At 32.7% G+C, this 18,117-nt stretch overlaps 1 protein-coding gene and 1 non-coding gene across 3 annotated transcripts in view; both read left to right on the forward strand.

The window, feature by feature from the left end:
* Positions 1–18,117, forward strand: part of Usp14 (ubiquitin specific peptidase 14) — a 40,270-nt gene that overhangs the window by 12,742 nt on the left and 9,411 nt on the right. The window contains exons 4-13 of one of the 2 annotated variants that reach the window (XM_015482503.2): positions 629–733; positions 2,185–2,288; positions 5,202–5,260; positions 8,482–8,612; positions 9,709–9,789; positions 10,217–10,302; positions 11,323–11,437; positions 13,572–13,637; positions 13,782–13,874; positions 15,182–15,310. In XM_015482503.2, the coding sequence (XP_015337989.1) occupies positions 629–733; positions 2,185–2,288; positions 5,202–5,260; positions 8,482–8,612; positions 9,709–9,789; positions 10,217–10,302; positions 11,323–11,437; positions 13,572–13,637; positions 13,782–13,874; positions 15,182–15,310 (969 nt within the window). The remainder of the gene's footprint in view (positions 1–628; positions 734–2,184; positions 2,289–5,201; positions 5,261–8,481; positions 8,613–9,708; positions 9,790–10,216; positions 10,303–11,322; positions 11,438–13,571; positions 13,638–13,781; positions 13,875–15,181; positions 15,311–18,117) is intronic. The other variant, XM_048806469.1, reaches the window with a different exon arrangement.
* LOC125617806 lies at positions 10,359–10,465 on the forward strand. The gene has a single exon (XR_007348920.1). It is a non-coding gene; the product is annotated as a U6 spliceosomal RNA (small nuclear RNA).

Here is an 18,117-nt window from a genome sequence, read left to right on the forward strand (position 1 = left end):
TGAAATCTTTTCCTCACAGTGAAGCAGGGATCATCGAATTATGAATTGTAGTCTAAAAATGTCCTGTAGCCTATTTTTTTCATTCTGAAAGTTAAGAATGGTTTTTTGAATTTCAAACAATTGGGAAAAATAACAAGAATATGCAACTATGTGACTCACCAAGTCTCAAATATGTGTCATATAGCCCTACTGGGGAAAGTTTGTTGATTCCTGATATTGAGCGGTCTTAAACAGTATCTTCAAATTGTTACTATAAGGGTGTGTGTGTGTGTGTGTGTGTGTGTGTATCTGTATCTGTGTGTATCTTCAAATAACAAATGACTTCGGTAATAAGACCCTTACAACAGTATACCTCCATTTCCCTGTTCTTGTTTTTGTGCTATTGCTTTCATGCAGTTTATGTTTGTTATAAACTATTTTACTACATAATCACAGATTTTATGCTAAATTTTTTGCAAAAAAAGTGAGATGTGACCATTATGCTTGTTTTTTTTTTTTTTAATTGCTGGGACGCCTGTAATCAGTCAGTAGAATAATTTAATATGTGTTCTTTTGTTTCTTTTTACTGGATGTAAACATTATCAACTTTTAGGCTTTTCATGAAATTATTATTATTTTTTTTAAATAGGGAATTACTCTACTAATGATGGGGTCAGCAGATGCTCTTCCGGAGGAACCCTCATCTAAAACTGTCTTCGTAGAAGACATGACAGAAGAGCAGTTAGCATCTGCTGTAAGATATGATCACATTTTGCATTTCTTCACTACTTTTGGAAAGACAATTATTAAAATGTCTTTCAGAAAGTAGCACCTAAACATTTTAATCATTAATATCAAGATGTGTTTTTGGCAGTAAATAAGAGTTATTATTATAATTTTAAATATTTATTTTTTAGTTATAGGTAGACACAATGTCTTTTACTTTATGTTGTGCTGAGGATTGAACCCGGTGCCTCATGCATGCTAGGTGCACGCTCTACCTCTTGAGCCACAACCCCAGCCCAAGAATGTTGTTATTTTTGAAATTGGCTTATAATAAATCATACAATTAGATTTTTTAAAAAATACTTATTTTCTAGTTATAGGCGGACACAATATCTTTTATTTTTATGTGGTACTGAGGATTGAACCCAGTGCCTCACCCATGCTAGGCAAGCACTCTACCTCTGAGCCACAACCCCAGCCCCTAGATTTTTTTTTAAAACAGTCATTACACCTTGATTGTTATTGCTTTCTTTTTTTAAAATTTTTTTGGTAGTTGTAGATGGATATCATGCCTTTATTTTATTTGTTTATTTTTTTATGTGGCGCTAAAGTTTGAACCCAGTATTTCACATGTGGTAGGCAAGCTCTCTGCCACTGAGCTACAGTCCCAGCCCTGTTATTGCCTTTCTAACTTGCAAGTGAATTTATTTAGGCTTTACTTCCATTTAACTTTCAAAATAAAGTTAATAAGTTAGGGCTTATGCTTATAAGCCTCAAAACTATGAGGTTTTAAGGACTGTAACTTTACAGATAAGAGTTGTTGTAGGATGTACATAAAGTTATAAAGTAAATTAATATCTGCAATAAATATCTGGCAGATAGCACTGTTTAAATACTGTTTACTATTATCTTAATGAGAAAACAGATTCAGAGAGTACTTTAAATGCTAGGGTCTTTAAATTCTCAAGTGCTCCATGTTAAATTATCTAATTACCCTGAAGCTTCTTTTTTTTTCATTTACAGTGCTGGGAATCAAACCCAGTGCTTTGCTTGCTTTTTGTGCTCTACCAGTGAGCTATGACCCAGCCCATATCTTGAATATAAATGCAGAATCAGTGTAAAACTGGCCAATACATATGAGTCAATATTTTTTTTAACGTGTAGCATTTAGTCGCATCATTCTTTTTTTTTTTTTGTTAGTTTTTTGGGTGTTTTTGCAGTGCTTTTATGCATATTTTGTTTCCCTAGTCTGTTTATAAGCTTGCAAAGGAGGTAGGACTGATATGGTAGTTCTTATTCTCAAGAAAGGAATTAAAACAGAATTAATGCCAGCATGATGCAAATAAAATTTCTTCGTTGGTTGAAGGTGCAATATAAGTTGTTAGGCACTGGTAAATGGTACTTGGTTTGTGTGAACTTTAGTGATTTATATATGCCATGTCATTTTATAAATATGAATTAATTCTCTTTTAAAATCAGATGGAATTACCATGTGGGTTGACAAATCTTGGTAACACTTGTTACATGAATGCTACAGTTCAATGTATTCGATCTGTGCCTGAACTCAAAGATGCCCTTAAAAGGTAAGACTAAAGAGAAATGGTTTAAATTTCTGGATGAGGAAGGTTCACATTTGGGTGGATAGTAGTAGTATTTTGTTTTTTTAGCATCTTTATTGAGATATTCATTTATCATACCAATTCTTTTTTCAAGTGTTCAGTGGTTTTTATTATATTTATAAGGTTGTGCAGCTCACTGCAGTCTAATTTTAGAATCCATCCCTCCAAAAGGAAACTTATTAGTTGTTGCCAGTTGCTTCTTAATATTCTTCCACCCACCTCTAGCGCCAGGTGACCATTAATCCACTTTCTGTCTTATGAATTTGCCCATTCTGGGCATTTCTTTCTTTCTTTCTTTTTAGTTTTTTTTTTTTTTTTTTTAGTTGTAGGTGGACACAATACCTTTATTTTTAATTTATTCATATGTGGTACTGAGGATTGAACTCAGCGCCTCACATGCACTAGGTGGGCACTGTACCACTGAGCAACAGCCTCAGTCCTGGGCATTTCTTACATGTAAATGGAATCATATACTGTGTGGCTTTTGGAACCAGCTTCTTTTTCACTTAGCATAATAATTTCAAGGTTTATTCAAGGTTGACATGTTTATTCATGTCAACATGTCATTCCTTTTAAAATATTTTATTGTATATGTTTATAAAATTTTGTTTACCCTTTGTTCTGTTGATGGGCATTTGGATTGTGTCTACTTCTGGGCTGTTGTGAGTAATGTTGCTATGAACAGATATTTATAAATTTTTGCGTGGACAAATTGTTTTCATTTCTCTTGGTTATATACCAGAGTGTATTGCTGAGACGTATGTTAACTCTGTTTAACATTCTGAGGAACTGTCAAACTGTTTTCTTAAGTAGCTGTACCATTGTACATTCTCACTAGAAATATAAGAATGTTATAATTTCTACACATCTATACCAATAGTTATTGTCATGATAAATAAGCAGTGGGGGAAAAAAAAACCTGACATACAAATCAGTAAAATGTTGAGGCATTCTCCAAGGCACAATATATAAATCTTTCTTGAAAATGTGGAGAAAAAATTAGACATGAAATATAGTTCTAGAGGGCTGGGGCTGTGGCTCAGTGGTAGAGCACTCACCTAGCACATGCGAGGCCCTGGGTTCCATCCTCAGCACCACATAAAAATAAATAAATAAAATAAAGATATTGTGTCCAACTAAAAAATAAATATTAAAAAAATATAGTTCTAGAAATGTTAATATTTATAATAAAAGAAGTAGCTAGTGTTGTGTGCATACGGCCTTGGGTTCAATCCCCAGCACACCAAAAAAAAAGAAGTAGCTAGATAGAGGACAGGCAATATCTAAAAGTTTCCAATGAGTACTAGGATAAGTTAAAAGAAACCCCACGCTTAGATTTTTAGAAAATTTTGAAAAACAAAAATAGCCCTAAAAACTACAAACAGGGGCTTGGGGTTGTGGCTCAGTGATAGAGTACTTACCTAGAACTTGTGGAGGCACTGGGTTTGATCCCTACTACCACATTAAAACAAACAAAATAAAACAAAACAAAAAAGCTAAATAAAACTACTAACAGAAAAGAATCAGAATCAAGACTGATATAGGTCCTCATCAGTGAGCATAAACACATGAAATTAGTGGAAAAATACCTATGAACCACGAAGGAAAAATAACTGTCAACGGGTTTTGTTGTTGTTGTTGCTGATGTTCTTGTTCTTTTTCTCCTCCCTCTCCTCCTCCTCTTCCCTCTCCTCTTCCCTGTCCTCTTCCTCCTCCTCCTCCCCCCCTCTATTCTCTCTTTGGTTGTAAATCCTGCTTTCATTTCTCTGAAATTTGGAAGTATTCTTACTTAAAGTTCTTTTTTTTTTTTTTTTTCCTATTTGATCCTTTAAGTGCAGAATGCTTTGCTTTTTTTTTAAGTCATGGCAGTTTCAAAAGGATGTAAACAAACATGAAAATAAAAAACACTTCAGTTGGATATAGTTTAACATTTTTTTTTTCTGTGATCTCTTTCATTCTACTTATGTTAGCACAGAGTTTTGCTTTTTTAAAATTGAGACATAACAGATCTAGAAAAATGTACATACCTTAAGTACTCAGTTTGACCAGTTTTTTTTTTCTTTGAGTTTTACATTTGCTCTGTAATCTGTTTTCTATCAGAATATAGAACATTTCAGTCATCCTAGAAAGTTTTCTTATGCTTTTTTTCAGTGAATCCTCATCCTTTCTACTCACCTTTAGCAACTTTTGATTTCATTTTAGTCTGCACATTCTGGAAATTAAAATAAATGGAATCATACAGGTTGTACTTTTTTTTTTTTTTTTTTAAGTCTGACTTGTTTCACTCAGCAAAAAGTTTTTGAGATTTGTTCACATCATTGATTATATTAGTAGTTCTGTTTGTCCATTCTTGTCAGCATTGGGTGCTATTGATCTTTTTCCTTTTAGCCTCTATAGTGGGTGTGTAGCACATAAGCATGGTTTTCATCACCGTGAATGTATGATTGCTCTCCTTCCTCAGTGTTTGTTATGAATGATAGTTTCTGATCCTTTGTTATAAGATACTATATGAATAATGATTGGTTTATTTCCTTTGGATGATTATTCTATAGTACTATTGTAAATTAACCTGGCATCATAAATCTGAAAAATGAATTTAAAATTCCTTTAATAGAAACTCTTTATTGATGATCAAACTGACTTGAAACTTAAATGACATCTTTAATGTTATACAGGAAGTTAATGCTGAATGTAGTCATGATTTTTTGATTTAAGCATTTTTTTAACCATATAATGCTTAAATGAGCAAGGCAAGAAGAGAAAAAATATTCTGAGAATCAGTTGAAGGGTGTCATCAGTTCTTTTAATTGATTTCTTCCCATTTGAGTTTCAAGATGAGTTTAATCTTATTGTTTAATTCTGTCATAACTTTCCTAGGTATGCAGGTGCCTTGAGAGCTTCAGGGGAAATGGCTTCAGCACAGTATATTACTGCAGGTCAGTATGATAAATAGACTACTTATAATATTCAATCAATGTTACTTTTCACTTATTTTTCAGCTACCTTTTCAATTTACAAAATGTATTTTGTACACTACTTCATTAAAATTTGGACTGCTTTTATATTTCACATTAAATAACTTGAAACTTATTAAACAAATTATAAACCAGTGATTTTTTTTTTTTGAAAAATAATATTTGGATTTTTTTGGATTGAATTATTATTTTGATTTCAGGTTCTATTAGATACATTTATGTTTGGGAATGACTTTGGGGATAGCCAGAAATAAGTTTTATCATGGTTGATGTGATCATTATAAAAGTCTTAGTGGTTGTTAGTATAAAGAAGTTATGTGTATGAAGAGAAATAGAAAAGAAAAAATTTTATTTTTTTGGTCGTGCTAGGGATAAAATCAAAGGGCTTCATGTGTGTTGAGCATGAACTCTACCATTGAGCTATACAGCCCTAGAAATTCTTAAAGGGTAGAAATACCTTGTTTCTTTTTTATATGAGAATAATTTTGGATCTTTTTATACGTGAGTACTCTCTCAAATAATTGGAATAGATTGATAGGGTTTTGCAGCCATGCTTTTTCCCCCCAACACCTTTATTGCAATATAATTCACATACCATACATTCACCCATTGAAGTGTACTATTCATTATTTTCTAATATATTCACAGTATTGTCTGAATGTCACCACAGTTAATTTTATAACATTTTTATTACTTCAAGATAAACAAACCCCTCTGTAATGCAATTCCATAACACTGAGCAGTCATCTTCCCACCTCTAATCTGCTTTTAGTCTTACAGATTTGCCTATTCTGGACATTTTCTGTAAATTATATATATAGACTATTGCAGTGTAATCTTTTCCTTTAGTTCATATAATGTTGTCAAAGATAATCCGCATTGTAGCATTTATCAGTACTTCATTCTTTTTATTGCTAAATAAGCTTCTATTGTATGGACATATCACATTTCATTTATTCATCATCTGTGGACATTTGGATTGTTTCTCCTTTTTGACTTATGAATATGGCTAATGTTGGTGTGTTAATATTTGTGTGAATACGTGTTTTCATTTATATTGGGTATATAAACAGGAGTGGGATTTCTGGATCATAAAGTAACTTAATATTTAACCTTTTGAGGAAACTGCCAGACTCTTCCCCAAAGGAGCTGTACCGTTTTACATGCCCTGTAGTGATATAGTAGGGTTTTGATTTTTCCACATCCTTGTGAACATTTAGTATTATGACTTTTTTACTTTAGCCATCCCAGGGGTGCATGCAAGGTGGTGTCTAATTGTTGTCAACCATTAATTTTTAGTACTATAAACAGTAGGGTTTTTTTTTTGCATTATTTCGAGTTAAATTTTAACCTGAACTTACTTCTATATTTGTTTTATTTCTTAAGTTTTCAGTGACAAAGTTGATCATTTATATCTAGTTCATTTGATTTTTTTTCTTTTTGTGTATTTAAATAAGAGTAATTCAGAATTTCAGCAACTTGTCCTGCATCGTATAGTAGGTTTATAGTATTGGTGGGTGAAAGTACTATTTTTTACATTTTTGCTTTGTGTGTGTGTATGTGTGTGTGTGTGTGTGTGTGTGAGTGTGTGTGTGTGTGATAGAACATCCTGGGTTCAATCCCCACTATCACTGAGCTCCCTGACCCCCTGTCTTTTTAAAATTAGGGTCTTGCTAAGTTGCCAAGGTTGGCCTTGAACTTGAAGTTTTCCTACCTTCCAAATATTTTTGCTTTTTGCCTTTAAAATTTTTATTTTGAAATTTAAATTTACAGAATTTAAGTATATATGAATTTTCCAGTTACTTTTTGTCACATCTATTTAGTTTCTCGTTTCTCTGTACTGCTTGCAGTTTTCTTCTGACTCATTTTAGAATAAGGTACCAGACATCTTGTCTTTTATTCTTGAATATTAATTATTTCCTAAGAATAAGGATGTTATTTATAACTGTAAAATAGCGATCCATTTTCAGAATCTGGGAGTTTAGCACTTTACTGTTCGATGTTTAAAAATACAGACTTCATTCATTGCCACTGTCCCACTATTTTTCATTACAATGTTTTTATCAGCTTCAGTATCACACATTGCATTTAGTTACTGTTGTCATTTACTGCCATACACCTTGAATGTGCCAGTCTCATCTGGCCTTGGAAGTTTTGTTGTCATGTCTTATTAGTCTTTCAATCTGTATTGTGTTTTTTTTCTTTCTTTCTTTCTTTCTTTTTTTTTTTTGGTAGTCCTGGGAATTGAACCACCCAGGGACATTTTTCCACTGAACTGTACCCTCTGCCTTTTTTATTTTGAAACAGGTTTGCTAAGTGGCTGAGGCTGGCCTTCAACTTACGATGCTGCCTTAGCCTCCTGAGTTGCTGGGTAATCCCAGCATGCCTATCTTCTTAATATTTTAATTTAATATTTTTTAAACATCCAGTTTAATTTTTTTATTCAAGAACAATTTATTGAGCCTCTGCAATAATGACAGATGAATGACATTTTACATCTTAGGTGTTAATAAAACAATACAAGATAAAATAGGTCCGAATTTTGCAATACATGAAGAAAAGGTGAGGTGTGATAGCTATGAAGTCAGCAGAGGAAAGGTATTCTGAATTAGCATAGCTAATTTCAAGACTGAGGTTTAAGGCTGGTAGGCGAGGATTAGTGGGGAAAGGTTTTGAAGAAGGCAAAGTAGTTTTGGTTCTTAGCTGTTTGATGGAGTAAAGAAATATGTAAGGATTCATATTTCAATATTCAAGAGTTCATTAGATAGGAACCAACTGTGTGTTTAAAAGAAGGTAATTTGAAAGTGGTGATCTCATGGCCTGATAATGGCAGAATGGCAGAACAGTGATGATATGCTTGTTTGATTCTTAGACAGAGGTTATGTGTTCTCTGTATTGAGTTAATACACCCTGCTTTGTTTGGGGAAGACAAAGGCTGGCAAGGAGAAAGAGCAGCAGGGCTCAGAAGTTGTTTATAGCTAGTTATTGCATTATAAAAACATCTGGTGAATTCTTCAAGATTCACCAAAAGTGAGTATCTTATTAGTAGTACAACAATTATGAAAGAATAGATATACTTAAATATAGTTGAGCAGGGTTTTTTAAATTTAAGAATTAAGAATTTATAGTAGCATGTATTAAATATGTTATTATTCTAAGGCAATATTTGCTTTGTTTTTAAGCCCTTAGAGATTTGTTTGATTCCATGGATAAAACTTCTTCTAGTATTCCACCTATTATTCTACTGCAGTTTTTGCACATGGCTTTCCCACAGTTTGCGGAGAAGGGTGAACAAGGACAATATCTTCAACAGGTAATTAGGGCAAAATTTTTTTCATTAAATGTAAACTTAGGAAACATATTTATTACTTAATATATTTGGAAATACAAATATCAGTTTGCTCTTTTTTTATAAAGGTTTTTTTTTTTTTAAAGATGGACACAATATCTTTATTTCATTTATTTATTTACGTATGTATGTATGTGGTGCTGCGGATCGAACCCAGTACCTCACAGGTGCGAGGCAAGTGCTCTACCGCTGAGCTATAACCCCAGCCCTTCAGTCTGCTCTTATTCATAACAAAATATTCTCTTGCCTAGAGTTGGGTAGTAGCCTGTCAGTTCTCACTTTGCTTGTGCTTTGGCTCCTGGCGGTGTTTTTCCATATAGCACCCAGTCCTTATAAAAATGTAAATAGGACTGGGGATTTAGGTCAGTGGCAGAGCACGTGCATAGCATAGGTAAGGCCCTGAGTTCTGTCCCCAGCACAAACTCAAAAAGAATAGGTTCCTGTTGGGTCCTTGTTTAGTACCCGGTAATGATTTTTCTACCATAGTCCTAAATCACACTAGCCTCCTGCTGCCTCTCTGAGCTTATCAGTACTACTCCTTTCCTTGCTTAACCTCTCTCCAGCCTCATGACTTCATTGGCCTTCTTTAAACCTTTCTCTTCCAGTAGTGTCTTTTTTTCTTGTTCCCTTTGCTTACAGATAGATATGTGTGTGCCTGGCCCCCTCAGGTCTCACACCTGGACTGTCTTAACATTCTAACGTCCTTCCCTTCCCACAGTCACTTTCTGCTCCCATACTGCTTTTTTTTTTTCCTCATAGACCTTGTTTCCACCTGAATTATATTTTGAGTATCTGTTATTGCCACTGGGACTACTACTACTACTACTTCTTCTTCACTATATATTTTAGATATCTATAATAGTAGCACAAGTACGAGCAAGTAGGAGCTCAATAAATATTTGCTGAATGAATAACCATTCTGGAACTTTTTTTTTTTAAGATCTTATCAAATTTTTAAGAAATCACTTTTCCCCTTTGGAAATAGTAATTATTTTGGAAGGATTTATTGACCAACCACTGTCACTGCTTGGATTACTGTGTTGTTTCTTTAAAATTACAGGATGCTAATGAATGTTGGATACAAATGATGCGAGTATTACAACAAAAATTGGAAGCCATAGATGATGATTCTGTTAAAGAGGTACTTAATGCATTTGTGATTATAGACTTTCATTATATCATTCACTGTTGGTTTTTATTTTATCCCCCAAAAAGATTAAAAATAAATTTATCTTAATAAGTAGATATGCATTTGAATGCTTTTAGATGGTCAACCTGTGGTTGGAGTTTGATAGATTGAATCTGATATTTAATTTAGTGCATTATTTATTAAGCTTAATTTATTAATATTGTTGTAATGTTAATATTGTATTATATTGTAATCTTAATTTTAGTATTGTATCTGTAATCTTTTGGTAATATTTGTGAATCAGAAGGAGTTTACAGAATGGGACTACATTTAAAAAAATCTTAAATATGTATTGCTAAACTGGATTGTGTAAAAGGAAAAATACATTAATATCTATGCAAAGTAAAACTGGAATTTTAATTTCATTTTAATTTTGCAGTCAGATTCTTCATCTGCATCAGCAGTGACACCTTCTAAAAAGAAAAGTTTAATTGATCAGTTCTTCGGTGTTGAATTTGAAACAACGTATCCTTATGAGCCAAGATTTGTATAGACTATAACTTAAGAAAAAGTAAATTGGTATGTTTGCTTGGGTAGCATATAAACTAAAATTGGAACCATACAGAGACAATTAGCATAGCCCCTACACAAGAATAACATGCAAATTTGTGAAGTGTTCCATATTTTCTTTGAAGTATTTTAATTTATTAATAGTCCATAGTTACTATCTTATGAAAATATATTTTGCTACAAAAATAAAAAGATAAATTGACATAAATAGCATAGTTGGTTGATTGGTATGGTGGATAGCATAGAAAAAAATTCTTCAGAGGTTTTCTTTTTTTTTCCTTTTTAAATAAATTTTAAAAAATATATATTTATTTTTATGTGGTGTTGAGGATCAAACCCAGTGCCTCACACATGATAGGCAAGTACTCTACTACTGAGCTACAGCTCCAGCCCCCTTCAGAGGTTTTCATGCTTAAAAAATACAATGGAAATAAGAAATTCATAAAAATATATATATATATTGGAGTGATCTTGAAGTTTAGATAAATGTATTTACTGTAATAATAGGACTTTTCCCTAAGAGCATCTTGAACATCTTTACTAGAATCTCCATCATTATCTCATAGAGAATTTTTAATGTATGAAATGAAGTGTTTTAATTACATTATATAAACAAGATGGATCCAGTTTATAAACATGAATTCAAGAAAGGATTATTTTCTAGTTTATGGGTAGAAACTTAGAAAAGATTTGTTTATTTTTGGGTTATTAAGGCCATTTTAAGATCATAAGTAAATACCAACATATTTGTTGAGATTTTATTGCAGTTTATATTTAATATAATCATTACTTATAAAGTCATTGGTAGGCTTATGAACATTTGAAGTATAGTGAAGTGGGAGACCAATACCTTTTAAATGATTATGAATTTAATCAGTGAATGATTATTTATTTAATAGCATTAGGATAATTTAGTATATTTAAGATTAAAACAAATCGAATACCTTTTGGCATTCCTTATCTTGTTTTGCAAAGCATGAAATGTACAGAATCTGACGAAGAAGAAGTTACCAAAGGAAAGGAAAATCAACTTCAGCTTAGCTGTTTTATCAATCAGGAAGTCAAGTATCTTTTTACAGGACTTAAATTGGTAAGGATAGTCAAGGTCAATTCTCATTCTTTACAGATTCTGTATTTGTAAAAATACCTGCTTGCTAAAATTTATTTGTAACCCCAAAGACAATACTCATTGTGCTTAATAATGACTTGCAGACACACTGTAGAACAGCATAAATTTTCAGTTGCCTGACACATTCAGTCCCAGCCACTTTCTAACAAGGAAATATTCTGCCTTCATTTTTCAATTTGCATACTATATGCAAGTATCCTTTTTTTAATAATAATTTTTTTTTTTTTTGGTGATTTCAATGTCTAATATGATCTCTAAGCATAGTGCTGAAGTGCTGTCTGTGTCTTAAATGTGGGATGGCTGTGATGTACTTGAGAAAATACATATATTAGAGGAGTATCATTTGCACGTGAGTTATGTTGCTGTTGGCTATAAGTTCAGTGTTAATTGAATTGACACTATATCTGAAATAAGGTGTCTTTAAACACAGTTGCACATAAAACAAGGTTATGTATTGATTGATTGATGGAAAGATTGTGACCAGAGGCTTGCAGGAACCTAACTGTGTTTTTGCTAGGGACAGTGGTTTGGTATTTACTAATTTAGTGCTTATGGTGACAGTGTAAACATGAGCACTGTGAATAACAAGAATCAATGGTAAATTCAGAAATCAAACCTCAGGATTTCATTTCACAGGCAAAAGCACTATTGACATGGTTGCTTAAATCATGACATACAAGTTCAGGGCATCAAATAATGAAATACAAGTGTTAATTGGAGAGTTCAGAATGTAATGCTTGGACAGGGACTCTTCAAGATGACATTTTCTTCATAATTTTGTAAAATTATAGAAAAATACACTTGGAAATTCTATAGGAAGGCTGGTTGGTGATAATAGGTTAGCTTGATAGTATTGCTGGTGTGATGACAATCATCTATCTTGAAAAACATGTATTCTTGAGGTGTATTTATTTTCTTTATAATTTTTAAGGTTTTTGTCATTAAAGTGATTAATAATTTTTAAAAATCAAACAAAAAAATTAATACATATATCATGCTTAAGTATAAGTTGTTTTTTAAAAATATTTATTTATTTATTTTTTTAGTTATAGTTGGACACAATACCTTTATTCCATTCATTTATTTTTATGTGGTGCTGAGGATCAAACCCAGGGCCCCGTGCATGCTAGGTGAGCGCTCTACCACTGAGCCACAATTCCAGCCCCAAGTATAAGTTGTTTTTAATTCAGATTTCTTTTTTTGTTTAGTAGTGCTAAATTTTACTACAAATTTTTGAGGCTAAGTTTTAAATTTATAACATTGGAAGTAATAGCTGATCCTTATTGAATATATAGTATATGCCAAGAAGTTTCCCAGGTTTTCTGTGTGTACTAACTTGTGTACTTCTAACAGCAGCACTATAATGTGTTTCGTTATTACCTTTAACCAAGTGATAACCCAGAGGGGATTAATATCTTGCCTAAAGTTACATAGGCTGTCAAAAGTGGAAAGGTGATTGTGCTAGTTGAGATATGCATAGTGGCTAAAACTTCCTCACATCCTTTAGATTAACAGAGATTTCTGTGTTATTCTCATATTCAAAAATACACGATTGATGTTGGAAGGTTTTTTATATAAAGCATAAAGAACGAGGGTTCCTACATTCTCTTAATTTTTCTGAGTTTTTTGATAATAATAGAGGAATGACAGAAGACTTTGTTATATAAAATAGAATATTCTCTGAACCTGAGCAATATTTGGATCATAAGTTAAAAACTTGAAACATTTTGTATTTAGGAGTTCTCAACAGTATAAATTATTTGAAGCCTTAAAAAACAATATCTAAATGTCTTCTATCACATTGTTTTTTCTAATGATGTAAGTTCATTGACATACTATGTTGTCTATTAAGTCATGCTATTTTTTATTTAAAAATTGTTTTTAGTTGTAGACAGACACAACATCTTCATTTTATTTATTTATTTATTTGTATGCGGTGCTGAGGATTGAACCCAGTGCCTCACACATGCTAAGTAAGCACTCTACCATGGAACCACAACCCCAGCCCCCTAGTGCTGTTTTTTTAAAAAAGAATTAAAGGTGTGATTCTATGTTGCAGATAGAAGTCATTTTAAAACTTTTTTTTTTTTTATAGCGACTTCAGGAAGAAATCACCAAACAGTCTCCGACATTGCAAAGAAATGCTTTATATATCAAATCTGTAAGTTGTACATTTCCTTTTGAAATTGAATTTCATTTTATGGAGAGGTTTCCAGTTTTACCCAATCTTTGTTTCTACCACCAAAGAGTTAAAAACTTCTATGGTATTCATCTATATAAAGGATTTCTATTTTTTTCTCCTCAGTCCAAGATCAGCCGGCTACCTGCTTACTTAACTATTCAGATGGTTCGATTTTTTTATAAAGAGAAGGAATCTGTGAATGCCAAAGTTCTTAAGGTTAGTTGAACTTTAGTTTTGCTATAAAACAAAATTCTTTGAAGGTAACTCCTAACTTATAATAGGCTTATTTTTTTCTTTAGGGATAGGTGAGCTTTTTTTTTGAAATATTTAGGGGAGTTATTAACATTAGACATGTGGTTCTAAACAAAGAATGTGTATTGGAATTATCTTTTGTCCTTTTAATTTTTTTTTTAAATTTTTTTGGTCCCAGGGGCTCTCAACCATTGAGCCATATCCCCAGCCCTTTTTCTTTTTCTTTTGAGACAGGGTCTTACTAAGTTGGTGAGGCTGGCTTTAAATTTGCAATCCTCTGGCATCAGCCTCCCAAACTGCTGGAATTACAGGCATGTGCCATGGTGCTCAGTCCCTCTCTTTTTTATTCTTAATTATATAAATAACTGGCTTCTCCCTCTAGCCCCAAACATCTAATTTAAATTTTGGGTGAAACCTGGGGTCTTATATTTGTCAAAAGAGTCACAGATAATTCTGATGGATCTCCTGTATTCCCCAGAAACACTGCCTTAGATCAGATCTTTCTTTCACTTCTTAGGTACCAATTCAGTAGGTTTGGGATGGGAGTGAGAAAGGAGACCGTAAAGCACACTGCATTATATTTTAGGTAGTTCCTTTCCTCCAGGTAAACGGAAAGCCAAATCACTAGTGCTGAAAGAATATTTAAATGATAATCTCATGCTTCTGGAGCCAGCCTTATGATTTCACTGTGTTGAACTGTGGCTCTGCCACAAGTCCACAGAATTCCTGCTCCTTCTGAGAGGTATATAATTCTAGCCTTTTGAGCTGAAAACATAGTACATTTTCTTCTTAGCCTTAGTGTTATAAGAGGTTAAATATAGGTTAAGTATCTAGTGTTTATGTCAATATATTTTAATGTAAGTCATTGAACTAACTATATTAGAATTGTTTCTAGGTAAAATTGTTTTCAAATTTAAAGAAAGCTGTGATTTAACTCCAGTGTTGGGGATCCATTATTTTCCCAGCAACTAGTCTAATAATTAATTGTGAATTGCTGCTTCTGTCATGAATTTTGGTACCTCTTCTGTGGTCAATTTCATAAGCTAGCATGTCATGATAAGACATACTTGGAAAGTTTTACCTTAAAGTTAGAAACCAATGGAGAATAAGTTCTAAGAGGTCTTATTCAACTGCAGAGTCTTCTGTATGATTTTTACAGATTTTTTTTGTAGCTTTATTGAAATTATGAAAACATGACTTTGTTCTTTTAAATACCTATTATATTTTCAATCTATTTATGTCTTTAATTTTTTTTTGTTGTTGGTATATAGGATGTTAAATTTCCTCTTATGTTGGATGTATATGAACTGTGTACACCAGAACTTCAAGAGAAAATGATCTCTTTTCGATCAAAATTCAAGGATCTAGAAGATAAAAAAGTGAATCAACAGCCAAATACAGTAGGTTCTTATTGCTGAATTTCTTTCTTTCTTTTTTTTTTTTTTAAAGAGAGAGAATTTTAATATTTATTTTTTAGTTTTCGGCGGATACAACATTTGTTTGTATGTGGTGCTGAGGATTGAACCCGGGCCGCACGCATGCCAGGCGAGCGCGCCACCGCTTGAGCCACATCCCCAGCCCTATTGCTGAATTTCTAATGTTATTATTTTAATCTTAAATCATTGCTCAGCAGTTATTATTTGGACTATTAACCTATAATAAAAATGGAATGAACCTACTTTTCACTTATGACATATATACATTCTACATGTAGTGGTGTAAGCTTTGAAGTTTTTTAAAGGTATATTTTAGTTATACATGGACACAATATCTGTATTTTATTCATGCACCCCAGCCCTCCTTTGAAGTTTTAAGTGTAAAATTAACACTGGCATAAGAAACAGGAACCCTACCTCTGGTAAACCAGTCCTTTGGGGTAGAATAAGCTTTTTCCTTTATAAGGTGCAGCTTCTTTCCTTTTGTATTTATCAACTCATGGCACTTCACATAAAATTTTACTTAGAATTTTTGGTATAATTATTTTCCATATAAGATAAAGAAATATCCTTTTTTCTTTCTTTCTTTTTTTTTTTTTTAAGATGGAATGAGAGGTGCACAATATTGGTTCATGGATATGCACTGATAACTAAGTCATTTTTTAGTAGATGGTACTGGTTTGCCTGGAAATACTAAAATAATTTTGAGGCCAGCCTCAGAAACTTAGTGAGACCTTGTCTCAAAAAAAAAAAAAAAAAGAAGTTGTAGCTTAGTGGTAAAGTGCTCCTGGGTTCAATCCCAAGTACAAAAAAAAAAAAAAAAATGGTATGAATGAAATCAAAACTTACATTTTTAAATGTAATCTTTGGGATTGATTTTTCTCAGTACAAGTCTCTGGAGATTGATTCAGGTTGTTGTGTATATCAGTAGTTCTTTTTTTTTTTACTCCCAAGTAATATTTCTCTATGTGAAAAACGCATAGTTTTGCTTAACTACTTACCTATTGAAGGATGTTGGGGTTGTTTCCATTTTTTGTCTGTTATGAAGAAAGCTGGTACTAACGTAACGTTCATTTTTAGATTTTAGTGTGAACATAGTCTTTTATTTTCCTGGAATGAATGCCCAGGAGTGCAAGGTAGTTACACATGTAGTTTTTCAAGAAATTGCCAGATGTTTTGTAGAGCAGCTATCCCATTTTATATTCCCATTAACAGTAAGTGAGACTCACCCAGTTTTCCACAAATACATTGTTTGGTGGTGTCACTGTTTTTATTCTAGTGAATGGATAGCTTTGTGGTGATGTCTTGTGTTATCTTTGTCTTTCTCTAGTGGCTAGTGATATTGAACATATCTTTATGTGTTTATTTGCTGAAATGACTCTTTCGTTTTCTAATTGGGTTGGTTATATTTTTACTCTTGGGTTTTGAGACTTCTTTTTTATTCTAGATACTATTTTTTGCAGATATTTTGTCCAAGTCTGTAATTTGCTTTTCACCCCCTTAACATAGAGATCTTTTGCAGGAAAAGTTTTCAAAAATTTTGATGAAATTAAATTCATTTTTTTTTTTAATAGTTGCTTGTGCCTTTGGTATCTCATGGCATTTCAACCATGAAAGTTCATACCCATGATTTCTTTAAAGTGTTTTTTAGTTTGAGTTCTTCCATTAGGTCCAGTCTGGATTGACTTACATGGTGTGATGTTTAGATTCAATCTTTTACGTGTCTCATCATCTCAGCTCCTATTTATTAGTCTGTGTCCAATGAATGATGGTAGCACCTTTATAGAGAATTGATTAACCATAGATGTATGAGTTTTTTTCTGGACTCTGAGTTTATTTCATTGGTCTGTCTGTCATCATTGTGAAGTGTGAACCTTCAAAAGTTGTAATTTTTGAAAATTGTTTGAGGTGGTTTTTTTTTTTTGGTACCTAGGATTGAACCTAGGGGCGCTTAACCCCACTGAGCCACATCCTCATCCCATTTTATATTTTATTTGAAGACAGGGTCTCACTAAGTTGCTTAGGGACTTGCTAAGTTGCTGAGGCTGGCTTTGAATTTGCAATCCTCCTGCCTCAGCCTCTGAGTCACTGGGATTACATGCATATTCCAGCTATTTTGAGTCACTTATATTCCCAAGTGTATTTACAGTCACTTTTTTTCATTTCTTCAAAAAAAAAAAAAAAGTTGGAATTTAGGTAGGGATCACATGGACTCTGGGAATTTGAGAATATTGCCATCTCAATATAGTATTTGATACTGATAATGATTTTGTATATAATAGGTCTTAATTTTTTTCAAAATTTTTTTATAATTTCCACTGTACAAGTCTTACATATCTTTGGTTAAATCTATTCCTAAGTATTCTTTTTTTCATTTTTTAATTTTTTTGTAGTTGTAGATGGACAGCATGCCTTTTGTTTATCTTTATGTGGTGCTGAGGATCGAACCCAGTGCCTCATACGTGCAAGGTCAAGTGTTCTGCCACTGAGCTATAGCCCCAGCCCTAGTCCCAGTATTGTATTCTTTTTGAGGCGCTCTCCCTCTGTCCCTCCTTTGTCTCACTATGTTGCCCAAACAGGTTCATAAATTCCTGGGCTCAAGTGATCCTCTTTTTTTTTTTTTTTAAATTTTTTATTGTGGGTTGTTCAAAACATTACAAATTTCTTGACATATCATATTCCACACTTTGATTCAAGTGGGTTATGAACTCCCACCTTCACCCCATACACAGATTGCAGAATCACATCAGTTACACATCCATTGATTTACA

This window comes from Marmota marmota, unplaced genomic scaffold (assembly GCF_001458135.2).
Source record: "Marmota marmota marmota unplaced genomic scaffold, marMar, whole genome shotgun sequence".
Classification (NCBI taxonomy): domain Eukaryota; kingdom Metazoa; phylum Chordata; class Mammalia; order Rodentia; family Sciuridae; genus Marmota; species Marmota marmota.